Source organism: Callionymus lyra, chromosome 3 (genome assembly GCF_982586985.1).
Source record: "Callionymus lyra chromosome 3, fCalLyr1.hap1.1, whole genome shotgun sequence".
NCBI classification, from domain to species: domain Eukaryota; kingdom Metazoa; phylum Chordata; class Actinopteri; order Syngnathiformes; family Callionymidae; genus Callionymus; species Callionymus lyra.
Window position 1 is genome coordinate 9801527 of NC_141820.1, and position 13602 is coordinate 9815128.

Here is a 13602-nt window from a genome sequence, read left to right on the forward strand (position 1 = left end):
TACGATATGTATCACGATACAGGGTCAACATTTTGATATATAGTAATACTGGAGTAACAAGGATATATTTGTAGTATTGTCGAGTACTTGACTCTGGTGTTGTAGTATTTACAGTCCACATGACTCTTGACGAAGTTGTAACTGCTTTCATTTGTTTTCAAACCAAAATATGTCCAAACATCAGCTTTAAAAGCTGCTGGAGTCACTGTATCCTCTCGTCCTCAGTCATTGCGGGACCCTCAGTTTAATTGCAACACAAAAATGAACAAATGCTGTGATTATTTCATTTGTAAATAAAAAGCCCTTATGTTATAAGTGTTGGGAGCAAGAATCCGGCGATACGATATGTATAACGATACAGGGTCAACAATATGATATATAGTAATACTGTAGTAACAAGTATATATGTGTAGTATTGTCGAGTACTTGACTCTGGTGTTGTAGTATTTACAGACCACATGACTCTTGATGAAGTCGTAACTGATTTCATTTGTTTTCAAACCAAAATATGTCCAATCATCAGCTTTAAAAGCTGCTGGAGTCACTGTATCCTCTCGTCCTCAGTCATTGCGGGACCCTCAGTTTAATTGCAACACAAAAATGAACAAATGCTGTGATTATTTCATTTGTAAATAAAAAGCCCTTATGTTATAAGTGTTGGGAGCAAGAATCCGGCGATACGATATGTATCACGATACAGGGTCAACATTTTGATAGATAGTAATACTGTAGTAACAAGGATATATTTGTAGTATTGTCGAGTACTTGACTCTGGTGTTGTAGTATTTACAGACCACATGACTCTTGATGAAGTCGTAACTGATTTCATTTGTTTTCAAACCAAAATATGTCCAAACATCAGCTTTAAAAGCTGCTGGAGTCACTGTATCCTCTCGTCCTCAGTCATCGCAGGGATCTCACTGGATTTAATTGTTAATTTAGCCAGAGATGACGTAATGACTAGAGGCTGGAAGTATTATTGCAACACAAAAATGAACACATAACAGATTGAATATTTGCATATAAATTATTGATCAAAAAAATTAACTAGAAATAAACTCATTATTTAATTTTGTAAGAACTTTATTTAAATTAGAACCATAAAGGAACTTTGTTAAAAGAGAAAATATAATTTGATAGCAAAATGAAAACATATTTTATGCTTTTGAATATCAATACTGTAACTTAAATTTTTTTTTTTGATATTCAAGGGTATCAATATGTTTGTCAGTCGTAACTGCTTTTATTTGTTTTGAAACCAAAATATGTCCAAACATCAGCTTTAAAAGCTGCTTGAGTCGCTGTATCCTCTCGTCCCCAGTCAGCCCCAGGATCTGGCGGAGGACACAATGACTGCTGTCATCTAGCGGCTGAAAGTTGAATTGCAAAACGAAAATTAAAAAAACTAATTTGAATTTTTGCATGGATTTTTCATTTTATTTTACTCACATTTTGTTAAAACATAAACCATGAAATAACCTATGATAAAAATAAAATATGATTTCAAAGCCAAAAGTAATCAAATAAACCAATGCAGTACTGCTCAATATAAGTATCATTAAAGTAATATTAAGATATATTAGTTTATTGATAATTACTCACACAGTCGTGCAATATTTTGTAGTAAAACTATTACTCCTGATCCCCTTAAAAAAACATGAAAACATTCATATTCTAGCATATTTTTTTCACCAGTACTCGGCACAAAAGTTAAATTATTATTTTACATAATAACAGTAATAATAATCTGATATAAAATCGCTTTTTTTCCAACATTAAATAAAAAAAATCCCTTAAATATATTTCAGGGAGAAAATACAGTCATATTTAGACTTAAATAATCCAAATAAATCCAAAATCAAATGGTTTTTCCAGGATCTTTGACCCCATGAGGGCCACATGAACACAGAGACCTGGACCATCTTCCTGAACATTTGTGTGGTTGTGTAACTTTCTGTTGGAAGTCTATAGAATATTCATGAAGTTGTTCTGGAAGCAGACGCGCTGAGTAATGGCCGCGCTTTTGGATTCACGGTCGGACGTCGTTTCGTTTGAAATGCAGAGCGAGGTGTTGAACCTTTGGCCGGCTCCGGACACAACAACAACACAACAACACAACAACTCACACACTTCCATGTCGATGCGCTCGTTGCTGTGTTTTGTCCCTCGACCTTAAACCCCCCCAAAAAAGTCACGGTAAATATTGGACGTCGTGATGTTCTGAGATGACAGCGAGAGCTTCGGACAACCTTGATATTTGGCAGGTTTTTATTTATTTATAGCGGCTCTTGATGCAGAATTCACAGAAATACTTGCAGCGCTGAGAAGGTGCAGGATGATGAGATCATGGATCGTTGTCCAGAAACATCGTTTATTTTTTTATGTACAGATTCAAATCCTACTGCATTGATCCGTGCAGAAGAAGATTCTTAGATGTTTTTTTTTCTTTTCGAAGCGATGGCTGAACATAAATGATTCAAGAGGTAGAATTCCTGCTGCTGTCAAACTTCAGGACTGAGTCTCAAAACAAGCTTAAAAACTTTAGATAAAACACAAAGTTCAGTACTTTAAAAAAAACACATTTACAGCAACAGGTACACGAGACCATTGTTAGCAAAGCCGCAAAGGAAAAATGATGTTCTATTTATTATTACTGACTAAAAGGCATTTAATTTAGAAAAAGAAAACAGATTTTCTCGTATATATTAGCCTGACTAGTGAAAATGAGTAAAACACAAACTCTAGAAACAAAACTATCCTTAAACTCACACATTGGCACAAAGTCTCTAAAAAACTAGGAGACACACACGTACACAACACCATCGTCGGCATACAATCAAATAGACTCACAAACATCTGGTTGGAACCAGTCCAGAGCCTGTTGCTGATTTAAGCATTTTGTTGATTTTTATACACTTAATTGTAGTTTTTTTGTTTTAGTTCTATTGTATTGTTACTTTTTTTCCATCTGGACTTGGGTTCATGATAATAATCCTGAAATGTACCTGGTCCACGGTACAAGAAAAGTTCAGGGACCCCTGATTTGTTCGCCTGCAGTTCATACAAAACTCAGCAGCGAGGATTCTGAGCTGCTCTAGTAGAAGAACTCACATTTCTCCGATCCTTAAAAACTCTTCACTGGCTGCCAGTTTCTTTCAGTCTTTTGAATTCTGGTTCTTACTTTCAGAGCTGATGTTGAATTTCCAAATAAATCAAAGATCATGAAAAAAAGAAGTGCCGAGACTTCGAATACGTATAGAATACTTTACATTACTGTCGAGTGGCGTAAAAAAAACGAGGTTGATATCCTGAAGCTCAAGGCTGAGGACGAGACGTTCAGTGAAGCGTTGGTCGTCGATCACGGTGAAGGAAGTTCATTCTTGACTAAACAAAAGAGAAAACGTTGTTCAAATACATCTGGAAAAACTGGTTACAGCTCTTGTCGTGTTCAGGAGGCTGTTCTCTGGATAGTTACGGCTCTTGTTCTCCACTGATCTGATAAAGCAGACGTATAAAACTTGCTCACGAGCTCCTCTGGACTCGAACTCGCTCTTCAATATCTGCATGGAAGTCTGGTTTTCCTAGGGACAGTATTTGACTTACGGACGTTTTTCATCATGACTGGACTTCAGGTATTTTCCTACTTTCTTCTTGGTTGGACTGAACTGACTTCACACTGAATTCAGAAGTTGTTGTATTTTTTGGTTTCACCTTAAGTTGTTCTGTTGATACTTCCTGTTTATTTATTAGTTCCGTGGTGTTGGAGGTTCATCACAGAATCTTTGTGGTCAACAAGAGGATTGAAACCAGTTTTTAACCAATATTGCATTTTTTGTTTGTTTTTGGTAACAATTTACAAGTCATTGAATAGTATTAGCAACAATTAAATGGCATGAATCCGTAAACAGTACTGTACATACATGTATTTTAATGAAATCATTTTATTTACTTTTGAACTGTAAAAAACATTACTTTAAATAACTCATCACTACACAAATCACCTAGAATAGACAATATAATAAATATGTATGTAATTATTACACAAATAAAAGCTCAAATCGAGTCATTTTCAACTGTAATCAAACAATTTTCAACTATAATCAAACAATTTTAAACTATAATCAAACAATTTTAAACTATAATCAAACAATTTTCAACTATAATCAAACAATTTTCAACTATAATCAAACAATTTTCAACTATAATCAAACAATTTTCAACTTTAATCAAACTATTTTCAACTATAATCAAACAATTTTCAACTATAATCAAACAATTTTCAACTATAATCAAACAATTTTCAACTATAAACAATTTTCAACTAAAATTAAACAATTTTCTACACGTAGGTTAACTCACCGTGATCAGCAGCATAACACAACGCAAAATAATTGTCCTACATTTGTGTACTGGAGTATTACTGTCCTACATTTGTGTACTGGAGTATTAGCTCAGATGCTCGTCGTGTTCGTGGGTCGACGTGACGTCCAAAAGATAAAAATAGCCTCATGTTGTCATCAACAAGGTTACAGGAGCATTAGATCAATGTAAGATTCTTGTCCTTCATCGTCGTCGTCCATCTGCTCAGCCAGATGTTCTGGTCATCAAGCAGTAACTGGGACTTTAAGCACCAGTTTAGGATACAGTGAACCATATGTTCACATAGATAGTCCAGCTGCTGCCGGACCGATGCTGTCGTGATGGTGAACAAGGCTGTGGAGACACTGAGGAGGAAGGACAGTTTTTAAACTTACACTATGAAGAAAACACTTTTTTGTTTTGTAGAATTGTAGAATTTTCAACTATAATCAACATTTTTTTTAAACTATAAACAAACAATTTTCAACTATAATCAAACTATTTTCAACTATAATCAAACTATTTTCAACTATAATCAAACGATTTTCAACTATAATCAAACTATTTTCAACTATAATCAAACAATTTTCAACTATAATCAAACGATTTTCAACTGTAATCCAACAATTTTCAACTATAATCAAACAATTTTCAACTATAATCAAACTATTTTCAACTATAATCAAACTATTTTCAACTATAATCAAACAATTTTCAACTATAATCAAACTATTTTCAATTATAATCAAACTATTTTCAACTATAATCAAACAATTTTCAACTATAATCAAACAATTTTCAACTATAATCAAACTATTTTCAACTATAATCAAACGATTTTCAACTATAATCAAACTATTTTCAACTATAATCAAACAATTTTCAACTATAATCAAACGATTTTCAACTGTAATCCAACAATTTTCAACTATAATCAAACAATTTTCAACTATAATCAAACTATTTTCAACTATAATCAAACTATTTTCAACTATAATCAAACTATTTTCAACTATAATCAAACTATTTTCAACTATAATCAAACTATTTTCAACTATAAACAAACAATTTTCAACTATAATCAAACTATTTTCAACTATAATCAAACTATTTTCAACTATAATCAAACGATTTTCAACTATAATCAAACTATTTTCAACTATAATCAAACAATTTTCAACTATAATCAAACGATTTTCAACTGTAATCCAACAATTTTCAACTATAATCAAACAATTTTCAACTATAATCAAACTATTTTCAACTATAATCAAACTATTTTCAACTATAATCAAACAATTTTCAACTATAATCAAACAATTTTCAACTATAATCAAACTATTTTCAACTATAATCAAACAATTTTCAACTATAATCAAACAATTTTCAACTATAATCAAACAATTTTCAACCATAATCTAACAATTTTCAACTATAATCTAAAAATTTTCAACTATAATCAAACAATTTTCATAAATACTGTATGTACTTGATGATAATAATAAATACTTTAATGATAAATACTGTATGTACTTCATGATAATAATTAATACTTTAATGATAAGTACTGTATGTACTTCATGATAATAATTAATACTTTAATGATAAATACTGTATGTACTTGATGATTATGATAAATACTTTAATGATACATACTGTAATGATACATAATAATGATAAATACTGTATGTACTTGATGATAATGATAAATACTGTATGTACTTGATGATATGATAAATACTGTATGTACTTGATGATATGATAAATACTGTATGTACTTGATGATAATGATAAATACTGTATGTACTTGATGATATGAAAAATACTGTATGTACTTGATGATATGATAAATACTGTATGTACTTGATGATACTGTAACAGTGTAAGAATCATGATCTACATAACAGTAGATTGTTGAAGACTATAGAGTGAGTTACGGTAAGTTCTCTTCACTGTTATTTACTACGTCCTGCTCCTGGTTGAACATTAAACTCCAGTGAAGGAACAATATAATAATACAATAAACAAACCTGTGGCTCAAATGAAAACTTCTTCATCCAGAGAGTGGAGTCCACGGGTCGCGTCCGTCTCTCGGGGTTAGTTTCTGCTGATGTTAATGTGAAGAAACATCTTCAACACGTGTTCCTCCGAGACACGTCGTCTGGTGTCTTGAATTAACGTCTTCATCAGCCTCGTGTTTAGACGTCCCTGAAGGCCGTTGACATAATCTGACGTGATGTGGCGTTAGTTTCAAATAGAATCCATCATTCGTTCTCATATAATCCATCATTTCTATGGAACAAAACTCACTATTTATATGTTGTTGAGATGATGTGACAGTTGTTGATGCTGCACTCTTATGAAACCATGGAAAAACAAGGGTCAAGGGACCAAACGGCATAAAAACAAATGTGCTTGTGGTATCCTTTGTGCTGTCTCTTGGTCCAGGTGACCCGGAGGCTTTAAAACAAATGAGTTTGTGGTATCCCTTGCATTATCTCAGGGTCAAGGTGACCCAAAAGCATAAAAAACAATGTGTTTGTGGTATCCCTGGCGTTATCTCAGGGTCAAGGTGACCCAAAGGCATGAAAACAAATGTGTTTGTGGTATCCCTTGTGTTGTCACTGGGTCAAGGTGACCTGGAGAGCTTTAAAACAAATGAGTTTGTGGTATCCCTTGTGTTGTCACTGGGTCAAGGTGACCCGAAGGCATGAAAACAAATGTGTTTGTGATATCCCTTGTGTTGTCTCTGGGTCATTGTGACCTGGAGGCTTTAAAACAAATTAGTTTGTGGTATCCCTTGTGTTATCTTAGGGTCAAGGTGACCCAGAGGCTTTACAAAAAATGTCCTTGTAGTATCACTTGTGTAATCTGTGGGTCATCTTGACCCAGAGAAAACACAAGGGTCATCTGCTCTGTCACAATAAAATATATTTTGTTATTAAAATGAACCTATTTTTCCCATTTTTTTCAAATTATTCAAAAATATTATTTTTATTATTTTTTATTTATTTTGCAATTTGGAAGAAGTTAAGGTGAATCTTATCTTATCCAGGAATCCATGTTCTATGTTCAGGTTCAATGTTTTAAAGGTTTTTTTTTCCAGTATTTCTATATGTTTCCTAAATGTTTTGTGTGGAAAAATACATGAGCTTTTTTATAAAGTATAATTTAGAATCAAAAAGCACTTTATTTCATAGCTTTATTTCTTGTAATAATAATAATAAATAATATCATTCATGGCTTCGTAGAAACGATATTTTCTCCTTCAGTAACTTTCTTCAATGCACAATAATTTAAAGTGATATATATAGTTCTCAGTAGGAAAATATTAAAAATACACGGAAAATAATAAACAAAGAATATATATTAATTATAATATAATAACAAAAATAAAACTACACAATTCAATAATGATAACAAAGTCTATATTAAAATAAAACAATTAAATTAAAATAACACAAACGATAATAATAATTACAATAAACGATAATGAGTATTATTATATTTTACACCAGTTAAAAAACTCAAAACAATAGTAGTACTATAAACAGTTGTGCAAAATACGACAATAACAGTTGTGTTATTTTGTAGCTTTCTTACAGTGTTTTTATTCTTCTAAAGTGCCGGGTCTTATTTGTGTAATTTATGTGTACATTGAGATAAATTGTATATTTGTTTGTGTTCCCAGCGAGCGAGAACTGCCACGACTTCCATTCCATGTTCTTCACACACGACCGTTCCTTCGAGGAGTTCTTCTGCATCTGCATCCAGCTGCTCAACAAGACCTGGAAGGAGATGAGAGCCACCAGTGAAGACTTCAACAAGGTGAGTCCAGCCTCGCATTATACTCGACACATCCGAGTGTAGAAGCTACAGAAAGTTCTGTAGAAAGACGTTCAAGTGAAATGAACAAAAATATATCAACGTTTATTGTTTTGCTGCAACTATTCGTGTTGATTTTTCTACTTCTTTCTTTAATCGTTGCTCAGTTTCCTACGTTTCCTTCTATAATGACAACTTTTTTTTAGCTCTTGTTCAACTTTGTGTAACATTTTTCAAGTGTAATTTTGTCCACTTTGCCTTAAATATTAATTTTATATTTTACTTCTACTCATAGTTGTGAACGTGGATCTGATAATCTAGACAATTTCTTCATTCAGATTTTTATTTTTAAAGATAATGATGATTTTTTTTTAATTTTTAATTCATCATAGAACCTCTAAAATCAACAACGGCTCAAAGTGTTAAACATGTACACGTACGAAATTGTTGAAAAAATAAATAATAATAATTTAATATAGTAATATACTTTCTATATGCCCACTTTAATTAAATGCTGCTTATTTAAAATTGATCGTGCAATTTATTCATCTCATTTTATTTCATTCATATTTATTCCATTCATGTATAAAAAAAATTAAAAAAAATTGGCAATAAACTCTGATTCTTAATAGTATGAATAATATAACAAGATCAAAAGTTAATTTTAGTGTAGAGCATCTTTTTGGTTGGAGTCTGAATACAAGAAAAGTTCCCAGTAGGAGTCTAAAAATGTGAAAATAAGTACCAAAAATGTACTCAAAACATCTTAGTTTAGCGTTAAACTGGCATCAATAGATGTTGAACAGCTCTTGCAATAATTTCATTTTTTTATATTAAATGTACAATTACCATGCAAATATTCACAGTGTTCATTTTGGTGTCGCAATTAAACCTCCAGCCACTAGATGGCAGCAGTCGCTACGTCCTCCGCCTGCTAAAGTAACAATAGAAATCCAGTGAGATCCCGGTGATGACTGAGGACAAGAGGATACAGTCCACTCCTGCTGCTTTTAAAAAGCTGATGTTTTGGACATATTTTTTGGCTTTAAGTTCTGTTCGTTCAACCAAAAGAAAGTTCAATGATCAAAAGTCATCACTAATTCAGTGCCTCTGAAATCATAACGAAGATTTTTTAAGTTTATCGAAACATATCATAAGATCAGTGTTTTAGCTACTGTTGAGGAAATATTTTCCAGGGGGCGTAAGAAAATATGGATGCACTTAAATATCAAAATATTATATTATATAACGTAAATATACTTGTGTTAAGCATGAAACTTCATTCTGTGTTTACTGTGTTAACTATGATTTTTTCAATTCAATCCTTTAAAAGAAACACAATATATCATTGTTCCTAAAGTATTTAATAATATAGAAGTATTAGTATCGTTGCCTGTTATCGTGATATAAATCCACACCACTACTCATAAAGGTGAGATGATCTAATAGTATTAATAAATATTATTGTTTTGCGATCATCGGACGCATCCCTCGCACACTTTTGTCGGAGTGTGTGAGGATTTTCATAGACGGCTCATGGAAAAACACCCTTCATGGCCGACACACACACACGACACACACACACACGCACACGCACACACCCGCACGTGTGCGTCTCGTAAAAACCCACACAAAGACATAAAAGGCTCATGATCACACATCATGTCGGATTCACAAAAAGAAATTGTCGGGTTTTTTTTTTTTTCTTGTCCTCTGAGTCCGGCGCGAACAATAGCTTTTTCAGGTGCTTTTCTTCAGCAGGTTCACCAGCCGCCATCAAATGGTTTCCCCTTCTGTTTCCATAGCAACCTCTGTGCAATTATCGCTGCTGCGCAGCACTTCCACCGGCTCTCGCCGCGATAGAGCCACTCGTGTTGTTGTTGTTGTTGTTGTTGTTGTCGTCGTTGTGTGTTTGTTGGAGTGTCTAGAGTTTCTTCATCCACGTCCAAGAGCTTCTTTTATCGAAGGAGAAAAAAAAAACAACCTCGTACCGCTCACAAGCTTTAAAAAGAAGCTCACTAATGTAGCGGCTTGTGCATCCCCTCCTCCCTCTTCTTCCTCTCCTCCCTCCCTCCCTCGCTCTCCCTCCCACACACACACACACACACACACACACACACATCACGTGACCCACAATGCCGCGCCACAATTGGGAGTCTCTGATGGTGGCGAGCGTCCAATGAGGGCACGAGCCCGGAGATCAACATAAGCGAAGCCTTGGCCGACGCTCTCCGAGTACAGATGGGGAGAGCGAGACAGGTAGGAGGGGAAGAAGAAGAAGAAGAAGAAGAAGAAGGAGGGAGATTCCGGGAGATCGCAGCGGAGGGAGGAAAGTTGACGACTCCGGCGTCACCGTAGCCGCCGCCGCTACCCGAGACCGTCTTCCCCGAACCGATCCGTGGCTCTTTACTTCCTGGAGCTCCCGCCGTTTCAGCCATGGAGGTGACATGTAAGTACGTGGGTTGCCACGGATACGTGGAGTAGTTGGATGGAGGTGGGGTGGGGGGGGGGGGACAGATGGTTCCGTTTGGACCCGGCCAGGCGTAAGCAGGTTAGTCAAGGATTCCTGATTCATTAAGACTCCGTCAGTCACAGGAATATAATCTGGTAGATTACAATTACTCGCCTCGCTTATGAATACTCATCCGCCGTTCCACATCCCCCCCCCCCCCCCCGGCCCGCCGACCCCCTTTACATCATCATCTGTATTCCACTGTACAGTGCCTCGCTGAGGGGGGGTGGGCAGGGGGGCTTTGTTGTGAATGGGATTACTCTGCATCTCCAACACCCTCGGAGGAATTCAATGCCATCATCATCATCATCATCATCAGAAGCGCTCTTGACTTCCCGCTGTGCCTCTCCCTGCCCTGGATGAGCATCAACCAGTGTGTTCGCCCGGGGGGCGTGTAGGGGGGCGGTAGGGTAGGGTAGGGGGGCAGGCGGGGGGTTGACTTGAGATTAGAGCGTGGTCAGCGCTCGACTCTGAACTGAAGCTGTGCCAGTAACATGGTACTGTAGTTGTAGGATGTTACGTTTGCGAACTACTTCCAGACATGTGTTCCGACGGTTCAAATCGTGGATGTTTTTTTTTTCCCGGGTGTTCGTTTCTTAAGGGGTGCGAACGTTGGTCATGGTCGGCAAATAAATGAGACTCCTGTGTTGGTCTCGCTGTCGTCTTGACCTTTTAAGCATCTATTTTATTGGGTTTTGTTTTGATTGTTTAAGCGCTTTGTGACCCTGGTCTAGAAAAGCGCTCAACAAATATTACTTACTTACTTACTTACAAGTTGTTTCAAAAATAAACTTCTGACGGTCTTGTTTTTTGGTGATATTGGATAAATATTGGGCATTTTCCAAGGATAACTTTTCATAGGCCTTCAATGATAATCTTAGTTACATCCAGTTTGACAACATGTTCTTGTCTCCAAACCGGTCCACGAAGGATGGTGCAGGTTTTTGTTCCAACCGATCAAACATGGACAGTTGAACCAGTTTTTCTTTCGGCAGAAACAAGCAGCAACAGACTGACTATAAATCGATTACGCTCCTCAAATACAGATCGGCTTCAAACCCTCTGGATTTGTTTGGAACTAAAAACCTGCACCTGGAGGCCCGTGTTACACCTTTGTTGTCTATAATGATACCTTGATTATTGTGTGGGTTACGTTCTGAAAACCTACGGCCCGGGTACCAAATTTAACCAAAATACTTTCGGTACAACTGAGTATTTAAACATGCTTTGTACTTTGGTGCCAAAATTTCCAACGTGTAACCAAGAGTTACACAGTTTACTCTAAAGCAGCATTTGAGACACAGCATCGTTCGCCATAATAAAACTAAAGTTGGAAAAATAAGGGGCATCAAAGTTAAGTATATATAATTACTAGTATTGAAAATATCGTTGTTGCACTCTTTATAAATCTTTACTGTCATGAACACTGTCCACATTCTCCGTTTATATTCTCAAAAAACGACATACATTTAAAAACAAGATTCATGGACAACGTTTAAATCAACAAAATGTATTTAACAACATTCTTTTGAACCTACTTACTCAACGTTGACCTGGACAGCTCCCATTGTGCTTTGCCGCCCAGCCGTTGCTGGCATAGACACAGTATTGTCGCTAAATAGAGCAGTGCATCATGGGAGTTCACCGTTTTGTTGGCACCATAAGTTAGGTACCTCCCACTTATGTGACTTTATTTATTGATGTGTTGACGAGGCTTCATGAAACAGCTGATGAGGTATCATGGTACAGTGTCTTTGTTTTGAAAGACCACTAGATGTCACTCTCTCCTTCATAATCTTTGACTCTGATCCAATAATTCAATGAACGCTGACATACTTTTCGAACTAAGAGTGACATCTAGTGGTCTCAAAATAAAGACACTGTATCATGACACTGTTTCATGAGGCCTCATCAATCCTTACTTATCAGCTACTTGTAAAGATATAAATGTATATTGAAAAAAGTATTTTTTCTTTAATGAGAATAAATGTTTCTTCTCACACACATACTCTTGAATAAGCCTACGAAGTGTTTTTATTACTAAAATTACTGCAAAACTTTACAGAAACATCGAGTAATAAGACAGATTTTCAAACACACAGTGCCATCTAGTGGCCTTTCAAAATGAGCTGATGAGGTATCATGATACAGTGTCTAGGTTTTGAAAGTTTAAACAGCTTATTATAAAGCAAATAGTGACTAGTGGTCTTTCAAAAATAAAGACACTGTATCACGATACATCATCAACTGTTTCATGAAGCCTCATCAACAAATCACTACCTGCCGTCGAGCAATTTCAAATATCACTCATTTTGGGATTGTTTTAATGAGTAAAAGTTCCTGAAAAATCTAAAAGAATTCATAATTGTATCTTTTCAAGAATTGAAAAACGTTTTTTCCTAATAACAGTATCGTTATTAATCACTTAATGCTCTATTATTCTATGTCATTTTTTTCTGCTATTTTATATATATATATTTTATATATATATATATATATATATATATATATATATACTGTGTACAGTATTTAACAATACAGACATAATAACAGACAAACAATACACCTACAATAAAAGATTAGCTAAAAGACATTAATCTGTACAAAAATGTCATCTCTTAATTTTATATTGTTTCTAAAAACCTCAGTGGTAAATCTATAGTAAATGTGGCAAATGAATCTAACGACAAAGAAGCAAATCTAAACACTCTCTCCGACATTTCAAATCAAAGCAGGATTTAAAGGCATAATTGTCGATTCAAACTCTTCTCTTGACCTTTGTTGTTAAAAATACACGTTAATGTTTTGGAAAAGACGAGCTCGTAGTTTTTCGGTGCTCGATGTTTGTGACGTCGACGACTCCAGCCCCGGCTGTGCCGTGGAGGAGATCAGATAATCTTCTTTGT

At 35.2% G+C, this 13602-nt stretch overlaps 1 protein-coding gene across 6 annotated transcripts in view; it reads left to right on the forward strand.

The window, feature by feature from the left end:
• The window catches only part of elmo1 (engulfment and cell motility 1 (ced-12 homolog, C. elegans)), a 123444-nt gene that overhangs the window by 87865 nt on the left and 21977 nt on the right, over nucleotides 1-13602 (forward strand). For all 6 annotated transcript variants that reach the window (XM_087786381.1, XM_087786384.1, XM_087786382.1 and 3 more), the window contains one exon: nucleotides 8051-8187. In XM_087786381.1, the coding sequence (XP_087642507.1) occupies nucleotides 8051-8187 (137 nt within the window). The remainder of the gene's footprint in view (nucleotides 1-8050; nucleotides 8188-13602) is intronic.